General features: G+C 31.2%; 4 protein-coding genes across 7 annotated transcripts; 1 reads left to right on the forward strand and 3 right to left on the reverse strand.

The window, feature by feature from the left end:
* Positions 1-251: 251 nt before the first annotated feature.
* Positions 252-4,671, reverse strand: LOC137922431 (uncharacterized). Its single transcript, XM_068765417.1, has 4 exons — positions 4,546-4,671; positions 4,083-4,247; positions 1,992-2,121; positions 252-573 (listed from the first exon to the last, which is right to left on the reverse strand). Exons 1-4 carry the CDS (start codon positions 4,630-4,632, stop codon positions 437-439), a joined length of 519 nt encoding a protein of 172 aa, XP_068621518.1. The 5' UTR covers positions 4,633-4,671; the 3' UTR covers positions 252-436.
* Positions 4,672-7,358: 2,687 nt separating this feature from the next.
* Phb1 (prohibitin l(2)37Cc) lies at positions 7,359-10,386 on the forward strand. Of its 2 annotated transcripts, none has more exons than XM_068764707.1 (5): positions 7,359-7,433; positions 7,693-7,782; positions 8,243-8,404; positions 8,887-9,068; positions 9,807-10,386. In XM_068764707.1, exons 2-5 carry the CDS (start codon positions 7,695-7,697, stop codon positions 10,197-10,199), a joined length of 825 nt encoding a protein of 274 aa, XP_068620808.1. In that variant the 5' UTR covers positions 7,359-7,433; positions 7,693-7,694; the 3' UTR covers positions 10,200-10,386. The 2 variants fall into 2 exon arrangements, with proteins under 2 accessions (XP_068620808.1, XP_068620807.1); XM_068764706.1 differs by having other exon boundaries at positions 7,384-7,510.
* Positions 10,387-10,847: 461 nt separating this feature from the next.
* Positions 10,848-15,161, reverse strand: LOC137921914 (inactive peptidyl-prolyl cis-trans isomerase shutdown-like). Its single transcript, XM_068764705.1, has 5 exons — positions 15,031-15,161; positions 14,778-14,873; positions 14,366-14,666; positions 12,914-13,113; positions 10,848-11,765 (listed from the first exon to the last, which is right to left on the reverse strand). Exons 2-5 carry the CDS (start codon positions 14,825-14,827, stop codon positions 10,976-10,978), a joined length of 1,341 nt encoding a protein of 446 aa, XP_068620806.1. The 5' UTR covers positions 14,828-14,873; positions 15,031-15,161; the 3' UTR covers positions 10,848-10,975.
* Positions 15,162-16,356: 1,195 nt separating this feature from the next.
* LOC137922026 (myosin-VIIa-like) lies at positions 16,357-27,245 on the reverse strand. Of its 3 annotated transcripts, none has more exons than XM_068764858.1 (11): positions 27,147-27,245; positions 26,815-27,072; positions 26,418-26,602; positions 24,739-25,946; positions 24,375-24,616; positions 22,287-23,123; positions 20,970-21,308; positions 20,621-20,832; positions 17,664-19,990; positions 16,948-17,444; positions 16,357-16,681 (listed from the first exon to the last, which is right to left on the reverse strand). In XM_068764858.1, the coding sequence occupies exons 1-11, from the start codon at positions 27,168-27,170 to the stop codon at positions 16,487-16,489; spliced, it is 6,324 nt and encodes a 2,107-aa protein (XP_068620959.1). In that variant the 5' UTR covers positions 27,171-27,245; the 3' UTR covers positions 16,357-16,486. The 3 variants fall into 3 exon arrangements, with proteins under 3 accessions (XP_068620959.1, XP_068620960.1, XP_068620961.1); XM_068764860.1 differs by having other exon boundaries at positions 16,554-16,681; positions 17,316-17,444; XM_068764859.1 differs by lacking the exon at positions 27,147-27,245 and having other exon boundaries at positions 16,358-16,681; positions 26,967-27,044.
* Positions 27,246-27,543: the final 298 nt, after the last annotated feature.

Consider the following 27,543-nt stretch of genomic DNA (forward strand, 5'->3'; position numbering starts at 1 on the left):
ATTTCAATGAATATTATTCTCGACGATATTCCCGGGAGTAAGTCACGATTCTTGTCCGCAGGCGCCCACCTGTGCTCGTGCACCAAATTGGGAAATATTTTAATTTTTCTTAATAATTCCAGACACTTACCGCAAGACCGCGTGATCGTGAGCGGTGAACGTTTAACCTTAAAATATAGATCAATTATTGTACGTAATGAAGTCAAATTGTGTTCCCGAAAAAAAATGTATGTATATAGTTGACAAAATCTTTATTAAATATGTACATGGGTGTTGGCTAATAATTATTTTATTTACAAAACTTACCCCCATTATAATATATTTATTGTTATACAATTAATATTCAATGCTAAAATAGTTATAATTTCTTCTGAACAACACGACTGAACGTTTTTAAACGGTCCATAAATTTTTTATCACATTACATTTGGGACTTTCAGAGTAATGTAACTTGATCAGGAACTGCTATCATCGTTTCGTTCTCTCCTTGCATGTCTTCATTGGCCACCATCTCTTCTTGTTCAAGCTTTACAACCTCGCTTCTAACGAGGACGATAACGTAGCATTGCATTACTGTAATCATCAAAAACGATTACCATATTCGAATTGGTCAAAAATATAAATACGTCGAGGAATTTTTATTATTTTGGTAGGAGTATTTTGTAACAAATCGGCAAAAGAAAGAGGTGGTAATAATAAGCAGTCATTTGTCAGCAATACTACATTCTTATTTCAAGAGCACCATAACAATGCTATATTTGACGAACAGAGCCAATAAACCACCCTTTGAACTGCACTTTTGTAAGCAAGTGGAAGGTATAAATTATTGTACATGATGATCTAAAATTGTAAATAAAATTAAAGACACGTATTTTAAGCTGCACATGTGACCGATTCTATTCTAATTTCAAGGTTACGACCTCTACATCTTCCAATGACAAGTGAAATAAAAATCATTCCCAAAACACGCCAATGTCAGGCTAAACAGAAATAAAAACATAAGAGAACATGAACATGTCCGCATTGTACAAACAAGGCACATAGAATTCCATTTTTCCATACAAACACAGATCATATTATGGTATGGCCATTAGTTGGTAATGAGATAAGTTGTGCATTCACTCTATCCGGCGATTAGTGAAATTACATAGCCCAACGGATTAGGTAAGCTGAAGTGGCAGTGTCCAGACCGCATAGCGCGCAGAACTGATGGCATTTGAGGTTTAATATTTAGGAGCGAAGACCGCGAATCGTCAGTCTTTTTAAAGTCATCCGAAGACGCATGATCGCCAATCTCCATTTATCTAATTGTAAATCCATGTGAAAGGTCTGTTCCCACCAAATGATAATAATGCATTTAACAGGACTAAAAAAACGTAAATCAAATGTGAACTTTTGTATTATTAGATAAACGTCTTACTAATTCTTTTACTTTCTCATTTAAAAAATAAGATTAATTTACCAAAATTAAATTTTCAAGTCGTGGAGAGCAGCTACCTTTAAAAACAAGTTATATAAATATAATGTCTGGAAAGAGAAAGGTATCCGCCTCTTTTTAATGACAGCGTATTATTGCAGTTCACGGCTATTTCTTCTCGAGTATTGGATAAAAGAGACCGAACATAATTACTAATAATTACACATAATATCTTAGTCCTCTGGTAATAAGATACCTATTGATACAACATGTACCTCAATATTTTTCATATCAGATTTGGAAGTAAGCGTCCAGAAATCAAAATGTGATTTAACTAAGACGAATTCTGTTAAAGCAATAAAATGACAATCAATAGAAATAAATGACAAATACAAAGCCCAACTAGATGGACAGATGACCTTCTTATGATTGTTGAAAGACTCTGGATATTAGTTGCTTCACACCGGTTTTATTAGAAAAATTAGGGGGAGACCTATGTCCAGCTTTGAAGTTCCTACAAATAGAAATGATGATGAATAAGGACCCGTTTTTATGTGCTAAGCGTGTAACTTACTTATAGCAAACAAAGCCGAGAAAACTTCAAAAAACATCTCTCGGGATAAAAGCATGAAGGTAGGCACCAGAGCTGCCAAAGTTGTTATTACAGCATAGTAGTTGTACAAACGTAACATCGCAACATCTTTCTGTAAAAAAAAACATGTAAAATTAAAAAAAAATATATTATGAATTTCTTCTTTCTCCGTGCTTGATGAAATATTTCTATTAATCAACTAACAATAGAAAACTTACTGGTCTAAATTTCTCTACTAAAAGTCCGCGCCAAGTTCTTACAAATTAAGGTTTGCTTATAAAATCATATAGGATACCTTTGTATTGTATGTAGGCCAAATTACTAACCATCAAGCAGCCGACAAGTAGAGGGAGCTATATTAGTTTTAAAACAAAAAAAAAAGCGGTGAGAACAGGAAATCGGTAATCAAAACCATAAGCGAGTCATATATTCTCTGTTCACCTTTTAGGTCTCACTGCAGATCCATAAGACTCCAACGTTCAATTGTGGTATTCGCTATGTGGGCTTGCCGCTTAAATTCGCGAACCTAACGGGCCATGCTGGTTATTTTCGTTCGGATCTACTCATTCCTGTTACATTTTCCTAGATTAATCACGAACATAACTTGTGACTATGAGTTTGGCAAAGAATCCAGTAATGACAGACCTCGTTTCAGCGACGATATAACAATATAATAGCTTCCAATCCAGCCATGGTTCGGCAATGGGCAAACAACATATCGTAATCCCAAAAAAACCCAAGTTAATTTCTATATTACAGCCTAAAGAACGCCATAGTTATACTATATTCAACGGTCTACATAACTCTTTTAACCGCAATTATACTTTGTATATTATCTATAAAGTTCCCAGTCGTGGTTATCATGTCGCTGTGGGATTCTCTCTAGGGCCGGTAGGTCACGAGGTGGTAGTAACAACACGAATTCTGAAGTAGAAGTGTTTTTACATTCGGCCTTTCCTCTTATTTACATCAACGTAAATGAACAATTTTATTTCTGTGGAATTCCCTTTTTCGATGCACCACTGACGATGACAGAATATTACTGTCATAATACTGATGTAAGTAAAGAATTATATTTCTGTCGAATTCCTCTTTTCGAAGCGCCGCTGACGATGACGTAATGTTGTCCCTACAGTGCTATTACATTGATTTTTGGTAATACGTCCTCTCCTACATTATCTAATAAAAGGAAAAATAGAAATCATAATAAAAATTCGCCAAAACCGACTTTAAATCCTGTAGTACAGTCCGAAGGAAGTTGTTACTAGCATGATTGCTAAACAAACAAAACGGACCACCTTAACGAACGCACTCTGTAATTTCGTTAGCAACATTTTTTAATCGACCTTGCATACGACTTATTCGGTATGCAAGGCGTTCTAGTTATGGGAAACGAAAAGAAGATATGTTTAGTAAAATAGCTAACGTATTTTATATACTACATGTAACGATTTTCAGGATCAGGACTCAGATTCAGGACATATCAGTTCTGCTTCGCTAAGGAATCGAATCACCATTTAATGTGAAAAACACTGTTAAGTAACTACATTATTCTTTACTCGTTATCCTTAAATTGATTGATCATAATGATACGAGGTGTATTTCTCTAATGATTTCTTTTTATAACTCATTTATGTATATACCTATTATATTGTTTATATGGATTGAAATGATTTAACCGAGGAGAGAATATTAAATCATTTTTATAGAATATATCGACATTAAAATGGCAAATGAAATTTCTGTACATTATTTAATTTAAGCTGCTAATAAGTAAAACTACGCAACGTTACTTCGACACTTCTGTAAACGATATCAAAACAAATCTCTATTAAATAACATTGTATGAAATTGTATGTTAACTGTATAATAAAAGTAACTCTCTTGATTAGGTGACTTTCCCTAGTTCTGAGAAACTTTGTATAAGATATCTGTTAGGTTCTTTCTATCTCGATCTTGGCGATTATTAGCATATTATAACATATGACAAGTGTCAATTATTTTTACAGGCTTATATTGCGAGAGCTTCGTGTATTTTTGAAACAACCAAGGAGACATTAATAAATTGATTACCTGAGAACCTGCCACGAGTAGCAGTACATTTAATATAACTCCCATCCCAAGGATGCTGAACAATACAGTGGAGGTCACGACTTCCAACGACGTATCGTTTGTTATCGACAGCCTCTGCAACTCCGTTGTGATAACGAGACACGTCACGGCGACCAATGAAAATATCTACCGTTATGGAACATAATTCAAAATTAAAAAAAAATGTTCATTAATTATTTATAGGGCTCTATAGTTAAAAAGCCCAGGACTAATATTTTTTAAAGCTGAATAAATACTTTAGAAAATAAATTACTGGCAATAAATTTAGATTTTTGTAAATGTAAAAAAATATTTTAGAAGAAAATGTAAAGATAGGTATAACTAAGAAGAAAAAAATTTAATGATAGATATAACTCTCTTTTGTTAAAGTTTTAACTTTAACTGACACTTATTTAATTTAAAAACATATTTTTTTACAACTTACTATATTAATATAAGCAAATATAATGATCCCACGACGTAAAGAAAGACAAAAACAGCACTTTTGTATTTCAGGCACTTTAATATGCATTTTAATTTATTTAACAGAATAGATGTCTATTAAATTCACTTCGTTACTAAGGTTGTAAATATTATTGATGCGTGTGTAATAATATTACTTTGTTTACATTGAACTTATATCAACAGTTGATATCGGTATCCCGTAATCGGCACTTTGCCCTCAGAAAACATAATACCTGAACGTGAATACGTTTAATGAACCTTTAATTAAAAATAATTAAACGTTCAAATTTATTTTAATATGAATAAACTACTTACTATCACCAATCATTAAACAACATTTGGCTTGGGTCCACGCTTTACGAAAAGGCAAGTGTTCCATCTAAAAGGCAAGTAATTATAGTATTGACTTGCAATTAAAAAATAATATTTACTCGCAATTTCCGAACTTGCCGTATTAGATCTATTTAACCCTCCTCATAAGGCATGAAAATAATGTAAACATGTTTACCGTGTCTCATTTATACTTTATCTTATAACATTTTGATACATTTGACACATCTCCATCGGTCATTTTTATTTATCATTTATTACATCCCCAGATTGTTAGAAGAACTAAATACCAGATAAAACTATCGTATTATCAAAGAAAACACATACGCTTATATCTATATATAAGGCTATAATAAAAAATCATGAACTTTAATATGATAGCATTGTCTAGTGGGTGAGCACGCAATTTAAGGTTTCCATCATTGATGAACTCCTACGAGTTTCACTGCTATACAAAGTCCTCCGCGGCGACGACTTCCGAAAACCAAAATAAAGTCCTGGTATAAACTATACATGCATTAATTATTGATTTATTTATTAAATATTCTCAATTGTACATCAGAAAGAAAGACGTAGAATAATCGTAATATAAATAAATTTCAATAGAAGGTCTATTCGTTCAAGGCAATTTCATACAAACAACCATAGCACATGTAACAGATAGTTAATGTATTGTACGAGATAGAATATAATACAATATTATGCACCTTTTTACATAAAGAATATTAATACAGCCTCTTTATTTCCATATTGAATAAAATATAAAACAGGTACATCATATGATTAATTATTACATAATATGTGCATGCATTAAAAAATAAAATATTACTATTAATAATCATTAAATTTAAATTCCAATCATAAAAAATAATTTTAATGCATAAATTTTAAATGATAAATAAACTGAAAAGAATCAAAATTATTTTTTGTAAATCATAAATCATTATGGATCCCCCTACAGGTAAATGCCTCCACCATTTTGCTCAACATCTGTCTGCCTTTTGCTTGGGTGATCCAGTTTTCACCTGCTTTTCTTATTTCATCAATCCATTTTTTCTTTTATCTACCTCTTAATCTTTTATTTGTTGGTCCTTACCCGGCAGTCTTGGTGTCCATTTTTCCTTGTTCATACGTGAAATATTACATCATATTGCACTCAGACTGGTGACATATTTTTTGTTAAATTTACGGTTAATCTGAGTTATTTCTGAATCTGTATGTTATGGAGAAATCAATATCGAAATTTGTGACAAAAATGGCTGGGAGGATTGAGAATATTAAAGTGCATAGAAAGCATATACATATGAGCAATGATATGAATCTGTAAAGATAACCGCTGTGCTTAGCTAAAACTAGAAAATATATTTCTCAAGACGAAACGAATACAGAAGCTTTGAAGGCGCTCAATTTTATTTAATTAATCTTTGGTGGATTCTAGATGGCTGTTATCTATGGAATAATCAAGGCTGCTCAGCTGCTCATCCAACAAGTCGAAGGAATAATTGTAATATTAGTAATATTTTCATAGTAGGCAAAGAATTATTAAGCTAAGACCGCCGTTCCTTTTTTAAAGAAAGGAAAAATTTTGTAAATATAGGCTGATTTTTTACAAAAATCTGTTTAACCTTATTTATTTGGGAATAACACTGTACATCGTTAAGGATTTACTAAAAGAAACCTCATCGCCTATCTAAATGAATCGTCATATGATTATCAGATAGCAGATCTACAAACAATTTATGAGAGCTCTTGTGAAAATAAGAAGAATGTTATATTAATAACGAATAACCAGACAATTGGATTTGAAAATTTTTACAAGATAATGATTTGCTTATTAGTCGTTATTGCATAATTGAGCCACCCACGGTACGACCCTCCGCAAACTTTAACCGATTAACCCCTTATTGTAACTACGTCTGTTTATTTTTTGTTCAATTACCATATGGTTATCGTTAAAGAAGTTTGCGACATGTTTACTAATACGATAAGTGCCTAAAGCATAATACTTGAACATGTTATAGTCCACTCATATCAATTAAAAACATCGAAAGTATGTAATTCTAAATTTAAATTTTAGTTTTTAACGATGCTAACACTGTGTATGCCGTCTACAGGTGACACAAAATATTAAGTCAGGAAAGTCATATTTTTAAAGTCGTACGTAAATAATTCCTCCTCTCTCCTCCCTTCTTTTAAAATATTTAAACAGTAAGTTTTCCTCTCACTCATTTAAGTTCATATCAAAGAATACTAGAAACATGTAAATAGAAGACCGCCTATAACCGCAAGAAAATATTGTTGTTAAAAAAAGTTAGATATTGTAATCTTAAATCTTTTCGTTTTAATTTATTTTATCTAAGTGTGTTTGACTTATTTTTATCGTATTTGATTTAATTAATTGATTTTTATTATTTATTGATAAGTATCTTAAGTTTTATATTCTCTTTGAGAAAAACAATGTGTCTTATCTATGGTAGTGGTTACAATAATTTTGCTACTAATTTCTTCACCTTACGTGAGCCGACATTAGTTTATATAGTGAGTTTTACTTAGTTATAAAGTATTATACTGTATTCTGTAAAAGATATTAAACCTAATATTATAGAAAACATTAGGTACGTTTTTATATTGTGTAATATGTTTGCCCTTCTCATGTTAATGACTATTATGGATTTTAAGGTTAGGTAATCATGCAACTACAAAAGTTTAGTTTTGCCTTTTTATCTTATAAGAATTAAAAATAGCGGTTGATAATTAAAATGATTATTAATTCACAGTAATGGAATCTGTGTTTCAGGAATGGCAGCACAACTCTTCAATCGAATTGGTCAACTTGGCCTCGGTGTAGCGGTTGTCGGTGGTGTAGTTAATTCTGCTCTTTATAATGGTGTGTTTATATTTTAAATTATTACGTCTATGACTGATTTATAATAAGCACTTTTATCAGGTTATAATAGTGTTTATATTCAGTTCTTATGGTATAATATAAACATCAGCTTATTAATTATCTACTGTATCTGCTGGAGACACCCTCGTCCAAATTTTACAGAAACTATAATCAACTTCATCATTTCAGCCATAGGATATCCACTGCTGGACACATAAGCCTTTCCCATGGGACTGGATGCCATAATACATGCAAATTATTCCACTTTACTGTACAAAATAACAATATGATGTAAAGCACTTTAGGTTTATATTATGATGATTGTAATGATATAACCTATGTGCAAATGCTTACTTTTTACATTTGCTGCACATTATATTAAACATTGCAGTAACCTAATTATGCACTTCATTATTCATAATTATATCAAGTTTCTTATGGACAAAACATGAATTTTCAGTTGATGGTGGTCATCGAGCTGTAATATTTGATAGGTTCGCTGGAGTTAAAAATCTAGTTGTGGGTGAAGGGACTCACTTCTTCATTCCCTGGGTGCAGAGACCCATTATTTTTGACATCAGATCAAGACCCAGAAATGTTCCTACTATGACAGGAAGTAAAGGTATGATAAAATTTAAAAAATGGCTCTTTTTCAGAAATACAATAAAACTACTAAGCAGTAGTAACCTGGTGATAAACTGTTGTAACTACCTATTTAGTTGACACCTCAATTTATATCCTGGCAAGCCACACAGCATAGTAAAAGCATAGTTTGGAATCCTTGGTATTTCCTAACAAAATTCTACTACTATACTACTAATTATAACAAAATTCTATATTATTTCATTGTTTAATAAATCCACAAAATGGTTTATCTATTATAAGTCTGATCACAGATATTGCTATAATACATGTACACATAAAATCTAAAGATTATAATTTTTATAACATTAAAAATACTGGATTGATATTATGCCTCTAAAACTTTCTATTATTATCTGTTATGCAGCATGTTCTCTTTTTTATTGTATTTAGAGTTTAAAGATGTAATCTGATTTGAATTAAAACAAAAATATGTTTATGAACATTTTCTTTTTATTTCAGATTTGCAAAATGTGAATATTACATTGCGTATTCTGTTCAGACCAATACCAGATCAATTGCCAAAGATTTACACTATCCTTGGTATAGATTATGATGAAAGAGTGCTTCCTTCCATCACTGCAGAAGTTCTTAAAGCTGTAGTTGCACAGTTTGATGCAGGAGAACTCATTACACAGAGAGAGGTAATAATAAATACTATGAAAAAAAAATGTGTATCTGTCCTAAATGGCAGATGTGCATCCATTGTCCTCACTTATTCTGATTTTTCTATTTTATACTTTAAAGAATAATGGAAATGGCATCAATGTGTTATTAATATTTTTTAAGTCACTCCTGCCTCACTTGCCAGTTCACATAATGATTTTCAAAGGTCATTTCATCCCTTAACTTTGATAAATTCCTTTGATTATCAGAGACAGTTATTAATATGATATAATTGTATCTTAAGTTTATTTACATTTTAACTTTGCCAATATGATTTAACTTATTAAACAATTAGGACAGGTAGTTTTATTATATTAAAAGTAGAAAAATATATGTAGTATGATGAGGAAACTAACCTAGCAAGAATTAATTTAGTTAAAGGTGGATTAAACAATACAGAATTTGCATGGCCTACAATCCACCAAGACTGTGTCTGTCATTTAAGACATACAAATCTTTCAGCTTCTTGGAACTCCCTAAAAACTCAAACACTGCCTCTGTTTCCCAAAGAAGAGCCCACACTCCGGCTTACTTTTTTTACCTACTTTACTGTTATATAGAGGCTCACAAGAATTTTAAGGTGGGGCTTGGTATAAAAAAGGTTGAGAAACACTGTCCTAAAAAAATGTCCACAAAATTTGAAAAAAAAAGAATTTTCAATGCTACTCAATTTAGTATCTTTTTGTCCATGTTGATACTATTTAAATATTCCACAGGTGGTGTCACAGAAAGTAAATGAAAGTCTCACAGAAAGAGCTTCACAGTTTGGCTTAATTTTGGATGACATCTCCATTACACATTTAACCTTTGGAAAAGAGTTCACTCAAGCAGTTGAATTGAAACAAGTAGCACAGCAGGAAGCTGAGAAAGCACGATTCCTTGTGGAAAAAGCTGAACAACAGAAAAAAGCTGCTGTTATAGCAGCAGAAGGTGATGCTCAAGCTGCCATACTCCTTGCAAAATCATTTGGCAATGCTGGAGAAGGTCTGGTGGAACTTAGACGTATTGAAGCTGCAGAAGACATTGCTTATCAATTATCAAAATCGCGAAATGTTACTTATCTACCTCAGGGACAGAATGTCCTACTAAACCTTCCCACTCAAAACTAAGTATACTTTTTCTATCTTTACAAATTGGTACAATTAAGATGCAGATTGGTACTGTGCTGTTGCATTTCTGTTCATTAAGTGTTGCATTTTAAGGACTTTAAATGAGGTGTGGTTTCACCAATATAGTGTAGTCATTTATTAGTTTTATGGCATATTGTAATTACGCAAATAAAATATAATTTGTTGATATGTTCTATAATTATTTTACATTATATGAAAATCAATCCTCTGTCCCTAATAAAATATATTCTGACACAGAACTAAAAATTAAATTTTTATGGCTATTTGGGCTATATTAAATTTAGTTAATGTTTATAGCGAGCTTTAACTATTCGCCATCTTATTACCACTAATTACATTAAACACGGCAAATATCACATTGAATAGCATAGAATTGTTATCGGTACTAATAAAATAAAAATTATTTTCTAAATATTACCACAGATCTTTTGAAAAAATATGAGTGCATTATAAACCCTCATTTTATATTTTCACTAATGAGTATTAGAGTCTAGCTGTATGTTCATTTACATTTTATATAAAATATATAGATGTTTTTATACACACAAATTATATTTGAAAAAAATTACAGCTACAATTTTTCTTGTAATAAAAGTAAAAAGTAATTGATTTATTAGTACAACATAAGAATAAAGTGCATATGGCTGAGGGAAGAGAAAAACTTTGTCATATTTGATATGTGTATTTTTTAACACTGGAATAATAATGCTTACATCAAAAACAAGATATTATTTAAAAATTTCTCTGCCAAATAATTAATCTACTTTTGTTGCAGTGTAAAAAATATCATGTAGTTTTGCATCATTATCAAACAAAGAACACGAGGTGTCGTCTTCATTAGTTTCACTTGAGATTGTATCTTTGTCTAATAAATAACTCTTTTGGATTTTATTAAAAAATATATTTTCTCTAGTACATATCGTTTTAATGTAATCTATTTCACTAGAATTTAATGTACATGGCAGTGTAAGCTTACAAAGATCATCGTTATTTTTAAAATATTGTATTAGACTTTCTACTTCTTGTTTGAATTTATCATTCATTAACTCGAGAGAATTTTTCTCTTTAAACACCAGTTGTGTTTGATTACAGGCTTTATGAGTTTTTTGTAGTAAATCCAGTTCCGCTTTTATTTCTTCATTGTTTGGGTTCAACTTTAAGGCTCGTCTAATTTTTTTTCCTGCCTTTCCAAATTCCCCCATCATGCGAAGTGCTTTGGCATTTTGAAATAGTACTTTACTGTTGTTCCACAAACTATTTAACCTATTCAATTCATTGCAAGCAGTACAAGCTTTCAGTGGTTGTTTAGTTTTATTATAACATAATGCAAGGTTAGTATATAATTTTATTAGAAGTTTTTCTTGAATATTTTCCTCATTTTCATCGGCTAAACGGCACTTGTGAAGCATGGCCAGACTTTTTCTGAATAATTTTATAGCCCCTGAATAATTATTGGATTTGTATAAAGTAGTACCACAACTGTACAACAATTTTACCTCATGATGCACCCTTTGAAACATATTTGGTGCTGAAAAATTTATTGGCCTGAAAACAAGTTCATTAGGTTATATAAATTTTTATGCTGGTATTGTTTAAGATTAGCAAGGCATTATAAACAGGATAACTGATAAAGATTGCTCATAACATATATACATACATGCATTAGAACTTTGTACAACAACTAATACAGCTGTGTGATCCTAACTTTAACAACTTCTCAACAAAGAGACCTGGACTTTTTTATATTTTTAACACACACACTAAATACATAACATGTATATTTAAATAAATCATTTTTCTACAAAAGTATCATCAGTAAAACATGTTTTGTTTATAACCATAATTTGGACAAGGTTTTATCTTTAAAAAAACACCAATCCCATAGAAACAAATTTCTCTTAGAAATTACAAGGTATGGTTGCTTGGAAAATATGACCAGCTTGGTCTGTAAAGCATATTATTCTAATAATTAATTGAATATAAAAGCAGTGGCGTAGCTAGGGGGTGGCGAGCGGGGCGGCCGCACCAGGCACCACAAGCAAAGTTGAAAATATATTTTTTTTTGAATTTTTTTTTGTACGGTGAATAATGAAATGTTAAAACAAAAATGAAAACCATAATTTAAAGTAAGTTAACATAAAAAGAATATCAAATTTTACTATTTTTGTGCTAAAAAAGTTGTTAAATAATATGAACATAAAAAAAAAGTAAATGGTTACAAATTATAATATACAGTGTTTAAGCCTTTCATTCGTAAAACACAAAGTATTTTTTAAAAGGGCCCTAAATCGCAAAACACATATCTGTGTTCATGAAATGTACAAGAAGATATATATGTGTTCAACATTTAAGGACATGATTCTCTCCCTTAATGTATAAACCACAAAGATGAGTTCATAAAGGGTTCAAAAAATTCTGGAAACACATTTTTGTTTTATACAAAGAGGGCGAGGATCATGTCCCTTCAAGAAAAAAATTATTTTGATTTCTTTAATATTTTAAAGAAAAAAAAACAAAATTGAGCTTCGGATTTTTTACTATTTTATGGGCAAAAAATTGTACCAAAATTTGAAAAATATTTAAATAAAGATTTTAGACTCTTTAGGGGACGGGGGGGACACCGAGCCCCAAACTGCCCCAGGCCTCAAACACCATAGCTACGCCACTGTATAAAAGTATTTGGTTGAGCTTACCCGAGTGTTGGTGTAATTATGCTTTTAAGTAACTTAATATAAAATACACAATTTGCTTTGGGTTTGATTCTTGGTGGAATTCCAAATTCTCCATACATGACTTTGTATGACAATAGAAAAATGGACAGTTCTCCAACTAATAAGGTCTTTATAGCAATTTGAAGACCTGGTAATAAACCATTGTCATTCAGATCCACTACCTGCAATTAAAAAATGAATTATTCCTCAGCGCTTTTAATTTCACCATTTTTGTATATGTGAATTATTTTATTTTTTAATCCAGCGAAATCTAAGATATTAAAATATTTAATCACACTTGTGGGCTAAAAACTACCAGAAATTAACAATATTCTTATAGACATATGTTTATACATGAATACATATTGAAAACATGCATGTGTATACCTAATAGGGCAAGTTTCATTACATATATTCTTATTATCAATCTCCTATTTTTGATAGATCTGACAATTTATAGGTTCTTTCAATTTAAAGAGGCTTTGGGGCTTGCTTGGCTGCCTTAAATTTGCTACTTCTATGGTCAGTTTTGTTTAGCCATAGAATGCATATTCATGTTCCTGTCAGTCAATATTTTAAAAAAGAATGATTTGAGAAACTCCATATCCCAAAAGACTTTAGTTCAGGGATTCTCCACAAATCAATTAAACTCAGATCAATGAATTTTTGTTTAGGCTCAAAGCTAATTGTGCTTGAAGAAATTAATTCTTTGAATTTTTAGTCAGTTTCCTTTGCTGTCTAGTGAGTTGTGTTTCAAGTTGTTCAAAGTCTCCCTTATTATCTATTAGATTATTTTATGAATATGGTTTAGAATATTGTGAGCAAGATTTTGCTCACAACAGCACTCAATTTCTCTTCCATACAAAAAACATCAGAATATCTAAAAAATTCTAAGCTATTATTATATATATATTCCTACTCGCTTTTTAAATTTTTGGGCAGATTAAAATATTTTTTCATGCATTAGTATGACGCTAACAAAAGACTATAGTTTTAAATTTGAGTGATTTCTGGAAATTTGATGAATTAATTCTGTCTGTAAAATCTTTTAACACCATTTTAACTATACTACTAACAAAAAATTCTTGATGATAAGCCTTTTATGATTTAGAAAGATAACATAAAGTACTAAATTATTTTATATTTTATGCTAACCATTGGTTAATTCAAATTTTATAATAATTAAAATGCAAGAAGACAACCTCTGCAGGGTAATAACTAAAATTTTTCTGTCTTTTTTGTTACATTTCCTCTATTTAAAATTTATGCAAATTTTTTAATCCAATAACGAATTAAGGCAATATTCTAAATTAAAATGAAATAAAGGTGCTATAAAAGTTGTTATTCTGCTATACTATAATATGCTACATATTTGTCAAGAAACTATAGCAAATATCTTAATAAATAGCTTTTAATTAAATAAATAATAAGTACCAAAGGTTTATTTTCATTAACAACATCAAAAGGCTTTGTTTCATTTTCCCAATAACCTGAAAATGCAATTGAAACAGTGAATTCTTCACTCAAAGGTAGACCACCACCCTCTTCAATAATTTTTTTCTTCACAAGACCCTCGTCATCAACAATACTTAACTTTTCTTCTAGATCTTTAAATGACTTTACAGGGTGGCCCATAGAATCTGTTAGTAGGATATCATCTTTTTCTGTTGCTAAATTATTAGCAATTTCGAACTCTTCGTTGATATGAAGTATTGAACCATTCTTCAGAACATCACTATCAAAGTAATAAAATTGGTCAGTTAAACAATACAAAATGTTACAAACAATTCCATAATAAATATATTCTGCCGTTGTATTCCAAAAAAAATCCTAACAATTTACTTACTTTAAATTTAAAGCTTGTTCCAAAGCAACACTAGGGGCCGTTGATTCCATAATAAGTTTGTAACTTTAATTAAAAAATTGTTTTTTGCTTTACTTTCTGTAAACAAGGAACAAAAATAACATGTTTTGTAAAATAAATCTAAAGGATAAAAATCATAAATTGATGACAAAAGTCAAGCTAAACTAAATGTTTAACATGTCATGACACGAAATAGAGAAAATGTGCCCGAAATTCACTTTAACATTTTTACTACCTTGAAATCAACTAGTACGTATAATTAATCACATTATAGTTTATTTTTATCTAAATATTGACATTACAATTGTCGTAATTTTTATTTAATCATCAGCTGGTTTAGTAAAAATTGTTGTTATATATTATTTGTGGAATATACAACTTGGACAGATGCTTTTTGACAGTTTGACAGTAATTATTTTTAAAATTGTCATTCTTTCAATGTGATTCGTTAATAAAAGCAAATGTACTTTTTCGTCTATCAAATTTTTAATAAATAAAACAAAAAAATAGTTTTCTGCTAAGAATTTAATTTCATAGTCTTTAATTTCATATTTCATGGAAATATCCGCAATTAAATTTAATTTCGTCAATTAATTTTCTGAACTTTAAATTAATCACTTCTTATGTAACAAAACAAAGGCTCCAATTTTAAACAAAAAAATCTGTTATGAAGTACATTATAAATACATTTAAACTGTATGTAAAAAGTACTCATCTAGAATTAACATATCACTCAAAACAAAGAGGAATTTTTAAGCACTTAGTATAAAAACTAACAAACTTACATAAATGTTACTAAAGCTTACATAATATTCGATGCAATAATTCTTTTTACAGTGGTATCCCGATTAACCATACAGAATCATCTATAAGATAAAACAAATTTTTACAGGTAATCTCAGAACGGTCCTTCTGTATTGAGAGTGAATGAGATGTTAACAAAGCTGGTCTGTGAAGAGAAACGAGAGATAGCTCTCGGTTCTTATATTTTTATTTATCCACCATGCACCATGTGGTGGTATAGAATACTCACGCAAAACAGCAAAGTTTTCATAAGGAAACATCGAATTGATTGCGACTTCTATCGACAATAGTTAGCACAAACAGCAGTTGGAATTATCTTAAGCGACAAATTGCCACATCGTTAAATCTTAACAAATCCCAATTGTGCAAAAGTTGACGACAATTATTCTGTTCCAATACTAGATATTGTAAGTTTAATGTTAGAGAGGTTAGATGTTCTTGATTACATTTTCTTTAATTGCTTTAACGCTGTTTACATAGACCCAAAGTTACAGTTTCGATAGTAATAACGGCAAAATCATTATTAGACCTAGGCTAGACCTCGACCAATGAATGCGGTGCGCTATATTGACATTGCAACTTTATTTTCTTGTGGAATGTATCAAAAGTGGAACTATAGGAAAAAACATTTAAGTAAATATTAAAGAAAAACTTTCGTTGTTAGGTATCAATAGACAAAAAATGACAAAATCTTTGTTACCATTCTCATAAACACTTTATTTTTTATGGTAGTAAAGAAGTAATATAATTTACACAAAAATACATAGAAACTATTGACATTCATAAAACATGGTAAACAGTTATGTCTAATAATAAAACTTATTTATTATTTTACAAATACAATTAATTAACTGTAATTACAGGTGTATTTTTTGAATTAATTTATTTTATGCTTTAGGTTTTAGTTTAACTTGACGCAGAACTGCTATATATGATGATATTAAATCGTCCATTTTGTATCCCAAAGACGTTTCGCATAAGATTTTGGTACCCCGAAGAACGTTACCCATTGTCATGTGAAAGAATGTATTGCCTGAAGACCAGTTAGAAAGTTGAGAGAATGGGTGCGTCACTAATACGTCCTGGAAGAAATATTCCAAAGTTTATAATTACTATATAATTTAAAGTATAATGTGGAGAACAAAAAACCTGCAAAGTTAGGAACTTGTAAACATTTAATAAACTGTATGAAACATGTAGACAAACATTTACGCATCACAAACATTTTCCAAATGGTAGGTATTATGGCAAAAAGCCAAGACTCGACATTAACCACTGTATAAAAGGTATAAAAGTTATTGTTAGTCAATATTCGTGCAATTTCTGATTACTGTGTACAAATACCTACTCGACTTTGTGGATGAATAACACTGACGCCATTCCTATTTATTCCTATAACTACCATTTCAGGATATGTCGGGTCAGATGTTTGTTTTACTTCGAAAAAAGCAGTACCAAATGTCGGCAATTTATAAATTTTCTTTAAAAACTGTTCTTTAGCTTCATCTTCTGACATGTTTCCAAGTTTTAAGTAAGCTGAAGTAATCGAAGATTTCCATTGCGAGTTAGATTGGATTTTTGTCATGTCTAATGGTATGAATTCTTCTAAAATTTGTGAAATTTGTGATAAAAGTGTTTGATCGTCACCGTATCTTGAACGATAAATAAGTGCAGCTAATTCTATCAAGTCTTGTTTTGAAGTTTTGTGATACCCACGCAAATACTTAGGCAATTCTTGCGGAAAGTAAAATATTTGATCGGCATTTTTATCTTTTCCAGGAACAGTGTTAATCCATAATTTTTTCATAAAAAATATTTGATAGTTCATCTGTACTTGAGTGCCAGCTGAAAACATAAATTATTTAATGAAAATAGTTTTTATTTTATAATACGGCGAATATTAAAGAAATTGTAGATATATCAACATAATAAATTATATATGTAAACAAGAAACATACCTGCTTTTTTAATTTATATTTGAAGCTAGGTTCTAAATAAATAATAGTCATACGTTAAGGATAACAACATATAAGAATCGGAAAACTCCCGAGTTTGAATACTCACCTGAACGTACAGGCCGCGATCTTTTCATCCATTCTACAAGTTCGTGAATAAAATCAAAGAAATAATAATTTTCGGGAACTGAAAAGACCTTATCAGCTATTTTCACAAATAAACTGAAACCGTCACTGTTTTTCAAATTTAATCGGCCAGTTATTTGTTCGCAAAGATCTCTAGCCTTTGTGGACGAATCTACTTCAAATGCCTCGTCCGTGTCGTCGGGGAAGTACACCTTATGATAAATTTGCATACTTCTATGTTGAATTGCTTCCACTTCAACAATGTAAGGAGGATACATCCTCGGCCCATGCTTTTGAGTTTTGAACACGCGCTTCAAACATTCCTTAGCAATGGGATGTGGACGTGTTTTAAGGAATTCAACGAGCTCTTTTATTAATGGCTGTCCACACGTAAACACACCAGTCACCAGCCACATTAATTCCCAACCTCTTTCCTCACTAAGTTGTATTCGATTGTTCGTCAACTGCTTCATTATTTGGCAATATACTTCATCACGCAAACTAGGTTGATTCAAAGCAGACTTAAATATTTCATCAGTGTATTCAGTGACTGATCTGGGTTTGGGTGCTGGCGAATCTCCCATGTATTTTTGAATTCCATGAAAGGCTGTTAGAGCATTTTTACAAAGTTTATCATCGCCTGTCAGCTTTTTTAGCAAAGGTCTTCTCAAGGGTTCTCGGCTGTGTGACCAAAGATCACCTATCAAGTGTTTTTTTGCTGTATTTAATGTTGATTGTTTTGATACCGATATGTTATAATCGTTATTCTCTCTGAAAAATTCCTTCGCATATTTTTCAAGAGTATGCATCTTTTTTCTTTGAAGAGTGTTATACTTTGAAAAAGGTTTTTTGTCAATGCTGACGTTACCTTTTTTAAATACTTCTAAAATGATATTAGACGGTAAAGAAAGAGTAGGTAAGATGTACACTTGTTCGGTAGGAAATAAGCCTTCCTGTCCGTTGCATGAACCGTGACCCCAAGTTGAATTCATCAAAGTTTCTCCTGTGCACTCGTATAATAATGTTATAAGATCACCTTTTTTGTATTGCAAGAACGAGGCGGCATCGCTATAACCCTGTGAGTCCATCTGTGCTATTACATATGTGGAACGTCTTTTTAAACCATCTATAATATAAATGATTAGTGAACTCAGCTCGTTTGCATCTACACTTTGAAACACAAACTCTTCTTGTCTTATAGTTCTAATGGTTACATTTCCTACATTATCGTACTCTTGCTCGTCATCATAAGAAACGTAAGTTATTTCAGGGTATGATATTTCGAGAAGAATGTGCTCTGATTGATCTACAATATATATACCGGTCCAATTGATGGCTATTATAATTATATCTTTGCTTATAGAATCTCCTTTTAATTTCAATGCTTCGAAAAATCTCGAAAATAGCATTGGCCATTTTATTTTCGCAAATATTACGATATCTTCCTTACAAAGTAGTGGATCGATCTTCGATTGTATACTCTCTGAGGATTCAAACGCTTTCGTGACAAGATGTTCCCACTTAGTTAAAGCCACATCGTTGGATTTAATAAACTGATTTGGAATGTAGTTGACGATGACTCTTCTTAATACATTAGGATCCATCTTGCCACCGTGCTCAATATAATGTTGCTGCGCTGCTAGCATTGCTAAATCTTGTTCCGAATTACAACGGTATTCGCCAAATTTAACACCTTTAGCGATTTGGTGGTATATCAGATTAGTAGCTACTGGATCTTCTGTAGGATTGTGCCACGGTGTGAATACTTCTTTTCGGAAGAATAATCTCCAGGGTGCATTTTTTTCAGGAGTTCCTTGTTCTTTAGCAAACTGTTCGCATTGAGATATAGCATCCATTATATGAACGCTTTCATTTCCTAGAGATAAAACTACATCATATAAGGTTATATATAATGAAAATCCAAATGTATCAGCAAGACCTATGTTATCAGCTATTTGTTGACAAATCTCTTCCGATGTCGTTGCTGAATCGGATTGTACCGTTTTCATTGACTCGTCCATGAGAGTTACAGTTAATAATATAGGTTTTTTGGTTTTTGTGGATTGCAGCTCCAGCCAACTAGGCGGTTGAGATCGAGGACCATTTTTGAAAGTTCTTATAAGCCGTCCCTCACAATATGGCGCATATCCCGGAGGTCCATCTCGTATAAATGAACGCAAGTAATTAACAAATCTTTCCGATGGCGGAAAACATCCAACGCATAACGAGAGAAGGATCCAACCACGGGCGTAAGAAGATTTTGAAGGATTGTTGGTCAACTGTTTGCACAACTGACAAAATATTTCATCCCTGAAAAACCAGAAAAAAATCGCATAGATATATTGTTATGTGCTACTTAATACTTTATAGTATTACATTGCTACTTTATAAATATTGATCCGTTTCATATAAATACTTTATCTAAAATGTTTCAATATTTTACCTTGTCAACAATAGAAATATAATTTAAATTATCTCATTAGTTATTAACCAGTATATTATAAAGAAAATTTAAAAAACCATAAAGACAGATCAAACAAGGAAAACATGTGACACTGTCAGAAAAAAATTACACTACGACAACTCTAAAATATTTGACTTCAATTATATTTAACAAGAGGCTTCTTAAGAATTAGAACCAAACACCTAAACAGTTGAACTCTGAAGAAAAGACTTAAGAGACACTTTTTATGTATAAACTTCTGTGAATAATAATGGCTATTCATTAATAGGTGTCAATACTTTTATTTACGTATGTACCTACATGGCCAATTATTGTTGGTTAATTGAAGTATAAAGGGATCGTATTTTGGTAATAATAACTAAATAATAATTCCTATATTCCTTAGCAAACTATTTGTTCAGTATGCCAATTTCAAGCACATTAGTTTGTAATTATACATGTGAAAACACAATAAAAAAATAATCGATTATGCTTACCGTAACTCTTTGCGAATAATTCCGTGTCCTATTATAAAATGTAATTTTTCAAGATTCGTACTTCGTCTGGAATTTAACCAACTGCTATACATATCATTAGTTGAATCATCGTTCATTATATTTCGCATAAACTCGTCATTTAATTTTGCGCGCCGTTTAATCGATTTTTGAGCAATTTTATTCCTTTTAGAACTGTCAGGTTGTATAAGATTCTAAAAATAATTTTCATCTATTAAATATTATTATAACGTAAAAATAATGATGGATACAAAAGTAATTTTTAACCATTTAATAAGTGCTTTTTAAAAGGTATAGATAAAGAATTTCTCTATTGCAACAAGAAACTAACTTCAAATTCTTTACTCTTCTGGAACGCTCGTCCGACAGTATCGGTCAACTTCGTCATAACCGGTACATTGTCAATTTTATCGTCAACATATTTCGGCTCCGAAATATCTCCCATAAACCTGAGTATCGTAATCCACAATGCTTGGGCAGCCACGTTATCTACAGGCGAAGGTAAATCTAACAATGAATTTTTCAAGGCTTTCCGAGAGTACTGATGACTTATATTTCCAAGGAAATAAGTGGCTGCAAACTTTCTAAAATTGAATTCATCGAATGGCTCGTCCTCCACTTCTAATGGAAGCGGTATTATGTTAGATATGGATGGTTTTTCCGTTGTCATCTGTAAAATATTGCAAATGATTAATTTTGACAAATTATAAAGTTATCGTGAATCGATACTATAAATAAAGAGTATATTTGATTGATTTTTTTTTGTCTTAATTAAAATCTCATTATCTAACCTTATGTCAAAATATTTTATTAAAAATTTTCGGTTGGCAAAATATTCAAACTCAAAATTATATTACTTAATAATATACAATGTCTCAATATAAAATATCTAATATATAAAATTCTCGTGTCATGGTGGGCGTGATTGAACTCCTCCGAAACGGCTCGACCGATTTTCGTTAATTTTAGCGTGCATATCGGCCAGGGTGGAGAATCCTACAATATATATTTTTCATCCCCCTAAATGTTAAGGGTGGTCCACCCTTAAATATTTTTTAATTTTTTTGGACAAAAATTTTTGTTTTTATTTTTTTATGATACAGCGTACAAAAATACATACAACCCTAAATTTTCACCCCTCTACAATCAACCCTTATTTTTTATTTGTTAATTAAAAACTTTTTTTTGCTAGAATTTTGTTTTTATTTTGTCATGACTTAGAATAAAAAAAAATATATTTTACCAAAACAACGTTTGCGGGATCAGCTAGTATCTACGAGTATATAAACCCCATGTCTTAAAATCTCAATAATCTGTAATACAATTTAACAAGTAGAATAAAGTTTATGGCCCAAACTTAAGTTATGTTGTCATATGAATGAAATTTAGTTAAGGCAAAACTCTATCTCGATGACTCGAAAGATTTTCAAAAAAAATAACGACTATTCATACTGAGCGCGTTTGTTAGTTCACTGTAGAATTTGCGCCTTTGGTAGTTTTTCGTAGCTGAGCTAGGACAAAATGTAATAACTATTTATTGATCACTCGCTGGCCCGATGAAATAATACTATTTGGATCACAAATAATTTTTACATGACTTTATGTTTTAATTTGTTAATAAGTATAAAATATTGGAAAGGAAACTGACCACTCCAAATCCTGTACCACGAACGGTCCCAGCCGGGGTTATCGTATCTTTTAAAAAACCAAAAACATCGTCAACGTATTTGTCATCTATTTCATCTGTGTTTTGAACTTTACTTTCCATGCCGGCATCCTCCTTAGAAATCCATATAGATCTCATGAGGTCATTGAACTTTTGCTCATAAGTATTTTCAACAGTTTCGATATCACTTGTTACTAACATCTCTTTCTTTTCTGTTTGTAATTGCGTTAATTTAGCTCGTATAACTTCGCCTTTTTCCTTAACAAATCTCCTGATTAGATATCCTTTACAATGAGCTTGTAATTTGGTAAAGAATTTTCTTAAGTTAAGGAATGTTCGCCTCAGCTCTCTAGATTTTATAACTGCCTGTAAGCGTAGATAACCTCTTCTCATAAGTAGGTATCTAGTTCTAAATCCACGAGCACGGAAAAGTTTTTGAACTGTTATTGCTGCTTCACGCATTCGTAAATATTTACGTCTGAGTATAAATCTTCTGATATTAGCTTGTGTTTTAATGACACTTCGTAATAAAATTGTATGCCTAAGGTCTTCGAGAATGACGTCGTGATGATTTTTTAAAAATACCTTAGTATGTCCAAATTTATAGTCTTGATCTTTTAATACTTCACTACAAATTTTTTTTGAGGCAATTTTGCAATCGGTTTTTTCTGCTGGCGGTATTCCTGGGACGACGAGGCGATAGCGGTGAACAAATTCTTCATACGTATATCGAATCGGGTAACCGGCTTGTCGTATTTTGGCTGTCTCCATTAGACCGGCATATCTCAATTGACGTACGCATAAAGCATGATCAAAAAGCTGCAAATGATGTTATATGAAATTATTTCTTTCATTAAAATATCATTTTGTAATGTTTGCTATTTTAAATTCATTGACTACGAAATCGCAGTAAAAGCAAATTTTAGACGACTTATACCAGTACAGAAAATCTTCGAAGCCTGTATACCAATTTAGAATCTAAACAAATGTGTTTTTCCAAGAAGTGGTTTATTACTGTAGAGAAAAAAGTCCTAAAAGCATCGCGAACCATGAATGAAGCTTTAAGAGCCTTAAAAGTACGACACATATTTAAAAAAAAAAACACATCTACGTGAGATTGTAGGGAATGTCTCGTCTATTTCAAATTTTGGAAAATTTCCCTTGATGCCACAACATTTTGATTAATAAAATGTTATAATTGACGTGATTATACTCGTGCTTCGACATTTTTAAAGGTTTGTAGTTTCCAAAATATAACATGGATAAAAGATAAGGAAGAGACTGTAAATTTAATTAACCGCATAAATTAAATAAATAATGCATTTTAAATTTAATAAATTTTAACTTATACATTTACGATAGACCCCTAAACCCCTAGTAAATAATGTTATATAAATGTGTCGTCCTTTGTGTCATTAAGATAATTATTTTTTACGTTAAATATACTGCAAACAAATTTGACGCTATATTTGCCACATGGAGCTAATACCTGACATAACGGCGTAAGGACTCGTTTACATTTGTATTAAAATGTCAGTGAAAAAAGTTCTTTATCGAACACTTTATTATCATAAAAGAAATTCAAGAACTGGCGGTGAATAACAAACTTCTAGATTCATCGTTTCAGGCGCCCACTGCAAGGCATAGGTCTGACCTAAAGATATCTTTAAGGGCATATACCATAATCGCAACGAATGGCAGGCGGGTCGGTAATCGCAGTATGGTGTTATGGTACGCAGAGGACGCTGCAGCCTATCTTTTGAAAACTGGTTATTGAGTCGTATCAATTCTATATAATTAAAGTACAAGGTGTGAATCGCAAGCCACAGTCCTCTTCCGTTGGGCTTATATTAATAGAAAAGTTTTTTGAGCATCTTTATTTTGCGGTCTTTTTGGTCATTTTCAGTCAAACAAGTCCTGTAATAGAGCGCTCCGCTTACTAATATTGGCGGAAGACGCCAATATAAAATCCAAGTCTATTTTAATTAATAAGCTGATTTTTGAGGTATCACCTAAAAGTTGCAGTCTTTTGAAAAAAAAAAGCTTAAGTAAAACAACTAAAATACCTACCCTGGGTTTCTTAAATTCATTTGGTTTTATGCACCTTACGAAAAATGGATGGCATGCATTAAGTGTCTTCATTAGGGCATCCAGAGAGGTCTTGAACTGGTGGCTGAGAGACAAAGTCTTTCTACTTCCACTTTGAGATACAGATTCCATAAGAAAAAGATTTTTCAAGAATTGGTTATTAGAATCTAATATCATCTCTTTTATATCAGATGTCAACATATCTCTATTCTTGTCAAGAAAACCTGTAAATATTATTAATTCGTACATAAATTATTAAATGCAGTGTTTAAAATAAATTACACAAAATAATTAAATAAATAGCTTAGAGCTTAAGTTATTCAAATTGATATTCAGCATCACCCACCTTTGACTTCATAATATACATCACCGGCATAATGGCGAACTCCGAACCGATGTTCGCGCGTTGATTTCGGAGTAACATAACATGTATTTTTACTGTGATTACTGTGAAGCTTGGATAAAAGAGTTATGTCAGTACCTTTAGGAAACCTGGATTCTTCATCAATAAGTGACAACAAGTTCATAGGTTTCAAACCGATCAAATCCAAATTAATTTGATTATCTACATAGTTGATATTCATCCACGTTATTCCTTCTCTCTCATACTGTTCTTGTTCAATTTTAAAAATGTGCCTAACGAAAAATTGTTGTAAATTTTCGTTAGCATAATTTATACATAATTGTTCGAAACTATTTGAAATAAAATTTTCAAACCCAAAAATGTCTAATATACCAACTGACCCGCTTGAAAGCATTTGCCCTTTGCATAAAGTTCTATTAATATTTTCGACTATATATTCAAAAATGTGCCCGTAAATGGCTTTAACAAGAGCATCTCTTCCTTCTACTGCAGCCGGTGCGGATAGCGTAGAAACAACTTTATCACCTTGAGCAATAAATGTTCTTTTTGTTAAAGCATCGCATAAATTGGCTTTATTTACACCAAGAAGATTTGCGATTCTATTTACACTCATTGGATCAGTTACTTCTGAAGATTCAATGTTGTTTAAATAAATAGGTTTAAACTTTAAATTTCCCAAATGCAAAATAGCAGCGAGAAGGCTGAACACTCCCCAAACCTCACTTTCAGGAAAGTTGAGGACCTTGAACGCTGACCTTATATCAGTAAACTCGAGTGCGTCATTGCGGCCATCACAAGTCAACATGTTACCCGAATTCAAGTACACGTAATCCGAAGGACGTCCTAATTCAAGTTTCTTTTTTTCGTCCGCAGATAATCCAGTTACCAGAGAATAAAATATGTGATAGTTTCGTTCTCCTTTATTTTGAAAAACTATTCGTGATCGTTCTAGAAGATATTGATCAATATTTCCTCCTTCAATAACTCCTTGTTGGTCAAAGTATATATTAATGTACTTTCCAAACCTAGATGAGTTGTCATTTTTTACGGTTTTGGCGTTACCAAATGCTTCTAAAATAGGATTCGTTTCTTGAATCTGTTGCTCGATCCAGGAATGTTTTCCACTGGCAGCTGCTAAGAATTGCAACAATAATTTTGTGCTCTCCGTTTTGCCAGCGCCACTTTCACCACTGTAATTTCCATAACGTTATCTAATGAATTTCGTATTACTAATTTACTTAGATTATTTGAAATGATTAACAAAAATATTTCTCAATAAAAAAATTATCAATGTAATCTTGATTACATCAGAATAATCTTATTAAGTCTTTCCAACTAATAATGTAGTAAATAATTCTCGTCAGAAATTTTCATTCTCTGAACAACATAAATATTTAAAGTAGTATTTAGTTTTACTCCTCAAGTACTTGAGTAAGTATTTTAGCCTGCTTAATAATGTTCCTATTGTTGTTGTTGTAGCTATGTCAACTAACGAAATTACTTTCATAACATGAAATATACTAACGAAAGGTTAAAATTACTTTGCAGGGTTCTATTGCAGTTAAGACGTTTGCCTATGATTATTTTTTTTCATAATTAAATTTTATTGAAAGATTAATGTAAATATTATGTTTAGGATAAAAACGATCAGTAAAAAGTACCTTATTACAATGCACTGATTAGATGAGGTTTCTAAAAGCGCTCTGTAAGCGTTATTGCCTATTGCAAATATGTGTGGAGGGATCTCCCCGGGGTCTTTATCTTGATAAACACGTATTTGATCCATTGTATATATCGGCAATATTTCGTACGGATTAATTGCGATTAACATTGTACCTGTATAAGTCTGAAATAATCATTTGTTATATTACAAATTTACTGCGATGTTTTATTTAATGTTAAATATAGTTTTTAAAGTTCATAATGTAAAAATCAAAAACCATTTTCTCTCATCACATTAATAACAGCGATACACACATAAATAAATAACAGTCGAAAACCTTGAAACAGTTTTCTTACATCACAATTAAGTTAAAAAGGAATTACAAGTATTCTTACGTATATCAACTGAAGATTATATCGTATATGAAGATTACGAAGGATAGTATGCTCTTGTAGTTCTCCTAATGTGATCATATCTTCCACATTATTAATAGATGTAGCATGCAAAGGCTTCAAAACGTTATTGACGGAGGTTGTAAATACTTTACCATTATCGTCTACGACTTGTATTAGATCACCAGATCTGTTCAATATTCTAACAGCTATTGGAATATCAAATTCTGATTTTTGTTCTGGGTGCAACCAAACGAAGTCCTATAAGAAGTAGGTTCATTATTTTCATTGTAATTTCAGTTTTTTTTGTTACTATACATATATATAGGACTTACTGAAAGACGTATTCTGTCAGCCATTTTGGAGAACGCTTGAGATTCCTCTCACAGAAATATTAAAACTTTTCACAAACTATTACACACACATAACGGCGACATAACATCATCACAAATACTGGAAAATGTTTATCGTGTTCCAGATTATTTATCATTATTATAAATGATAACTGAAACTTATCAACAAAGTATTTCAAGATAGCACTTCATACTTACAGTTATAGACTACCAATATTTTTGTAAAGTTTTAATTGGTATCGTCCATTTTAGGATTTATCAGAGTAATAATGATAACTTAGTGGATTTAATATAAGACAATTTTTACAAGTTATTTCTAAAAAATTAATACTATACGATAATATACTACTAAGTCTTGTATATAAGTTGTAAAAGATGC

Source organism: Battus philenor, unplaced genomic scaffold, assembly GCF_028537555.1.
Source record: "Battus philenor isolate CCGP_79_NKW_IND1 unplaced genomic scaffold, ilBatPhil1.0.hap1 SCAF_2, whole genome shotgun sequence".
In the NCBI taxonomy this organism is placed as follows: domain Eukaryota; kingdom Metazoa; phylum Arthropoda; class Insecta; order Lepidoptera; family Papilionidae; genus Battus; species Battus philenor.

Excerpts from the sequence above, each read along its gene's own strand:
- Phb1 (XM_068764707.1), top strand. The coding sequence starts at position 7,695 with ATGGCAGCACAACTCTTCAATCGAATTGGTCAACTTGGCCTCGGTGTA. Across the intron at positions 7,783-8,242 it reads TAATTCTGCTCTTTATAATG|TTGATGGTGGTCATCGAGCT; the intron begins GTGTGTTTATAT and ends ATGAATTTTCAG. Across the intron at positions 8,405-8,886 it reads TACTATGACAGGAAGTAAAG|ATTTGCAAAATGTGAATATT; the intron begins GTATGATAAAAT and ends TTTTTATTTCAG.
- LOC137922431 (XM_068765417.1), bottom strand. The coding sequence starts at position 4,632 with ATGCATATTAAAGTGCCTGAAATACAAAAGTGCTGTTTTTGTCTTTCT. Across the intron at positions 4,248-4,545 it reads TATTTGCTTATATTAATATA|ATATTTTCATTGGTCGCCGT; the intron begins GTAAGTTGTAAA and ends CCATAACGGTAG. Across the intron at positions 574-1,991 it reads CTCGGCTTTGTTTGCTATAA|TAATGCAATGCTACGTTATC; the intron begins GTAAGTTACACG and ends TGATGATTACAG.
- LOC137922026 (XM_068764858.1), bottom strand. The coding sequence starts at position 27,170 with ATGGCTGACAGAATACGTCTTTCA. Across the intron at positions 27,073-27,146 it reads CTGACAGAATACGTCTTTCA|GACTTCGTTTGGTTGCACCC; the intron begins GTAAGTCCTATA and ends TACTTCTTATAG. Across the intron at positions 25,947-26,417 it reads AATCAGTGCATTGTAATAAG|TGGTGAAAGTGGCGCTGGCA; the intron begins GTACTTTTTACT and ends TGGAAATTACAG.
- LOC137921914 (XM_068764705.1), bottom strand. The coding sequence starts at position 14,827 with ATGGAATCAACGGCCCCTAGTGTTGCTTTGGAACAAGCTTTAAATTTA. Across the intron at positions 13,114-14,365 it reads TTAATGAAAATAAACCTTTG|GTAGTGGATCTGAATGACAA; the intron begins GTACTTATTATT and ends TTTTAATTGCAG. Across the intron at positions 11,766-12,913 it reads ATAATTACACCAACACTCGG|GCCAATAAATTTTTCAGCAC; the intron begins GTAAGCTCAACC and ends ACTTGTTTTCAG.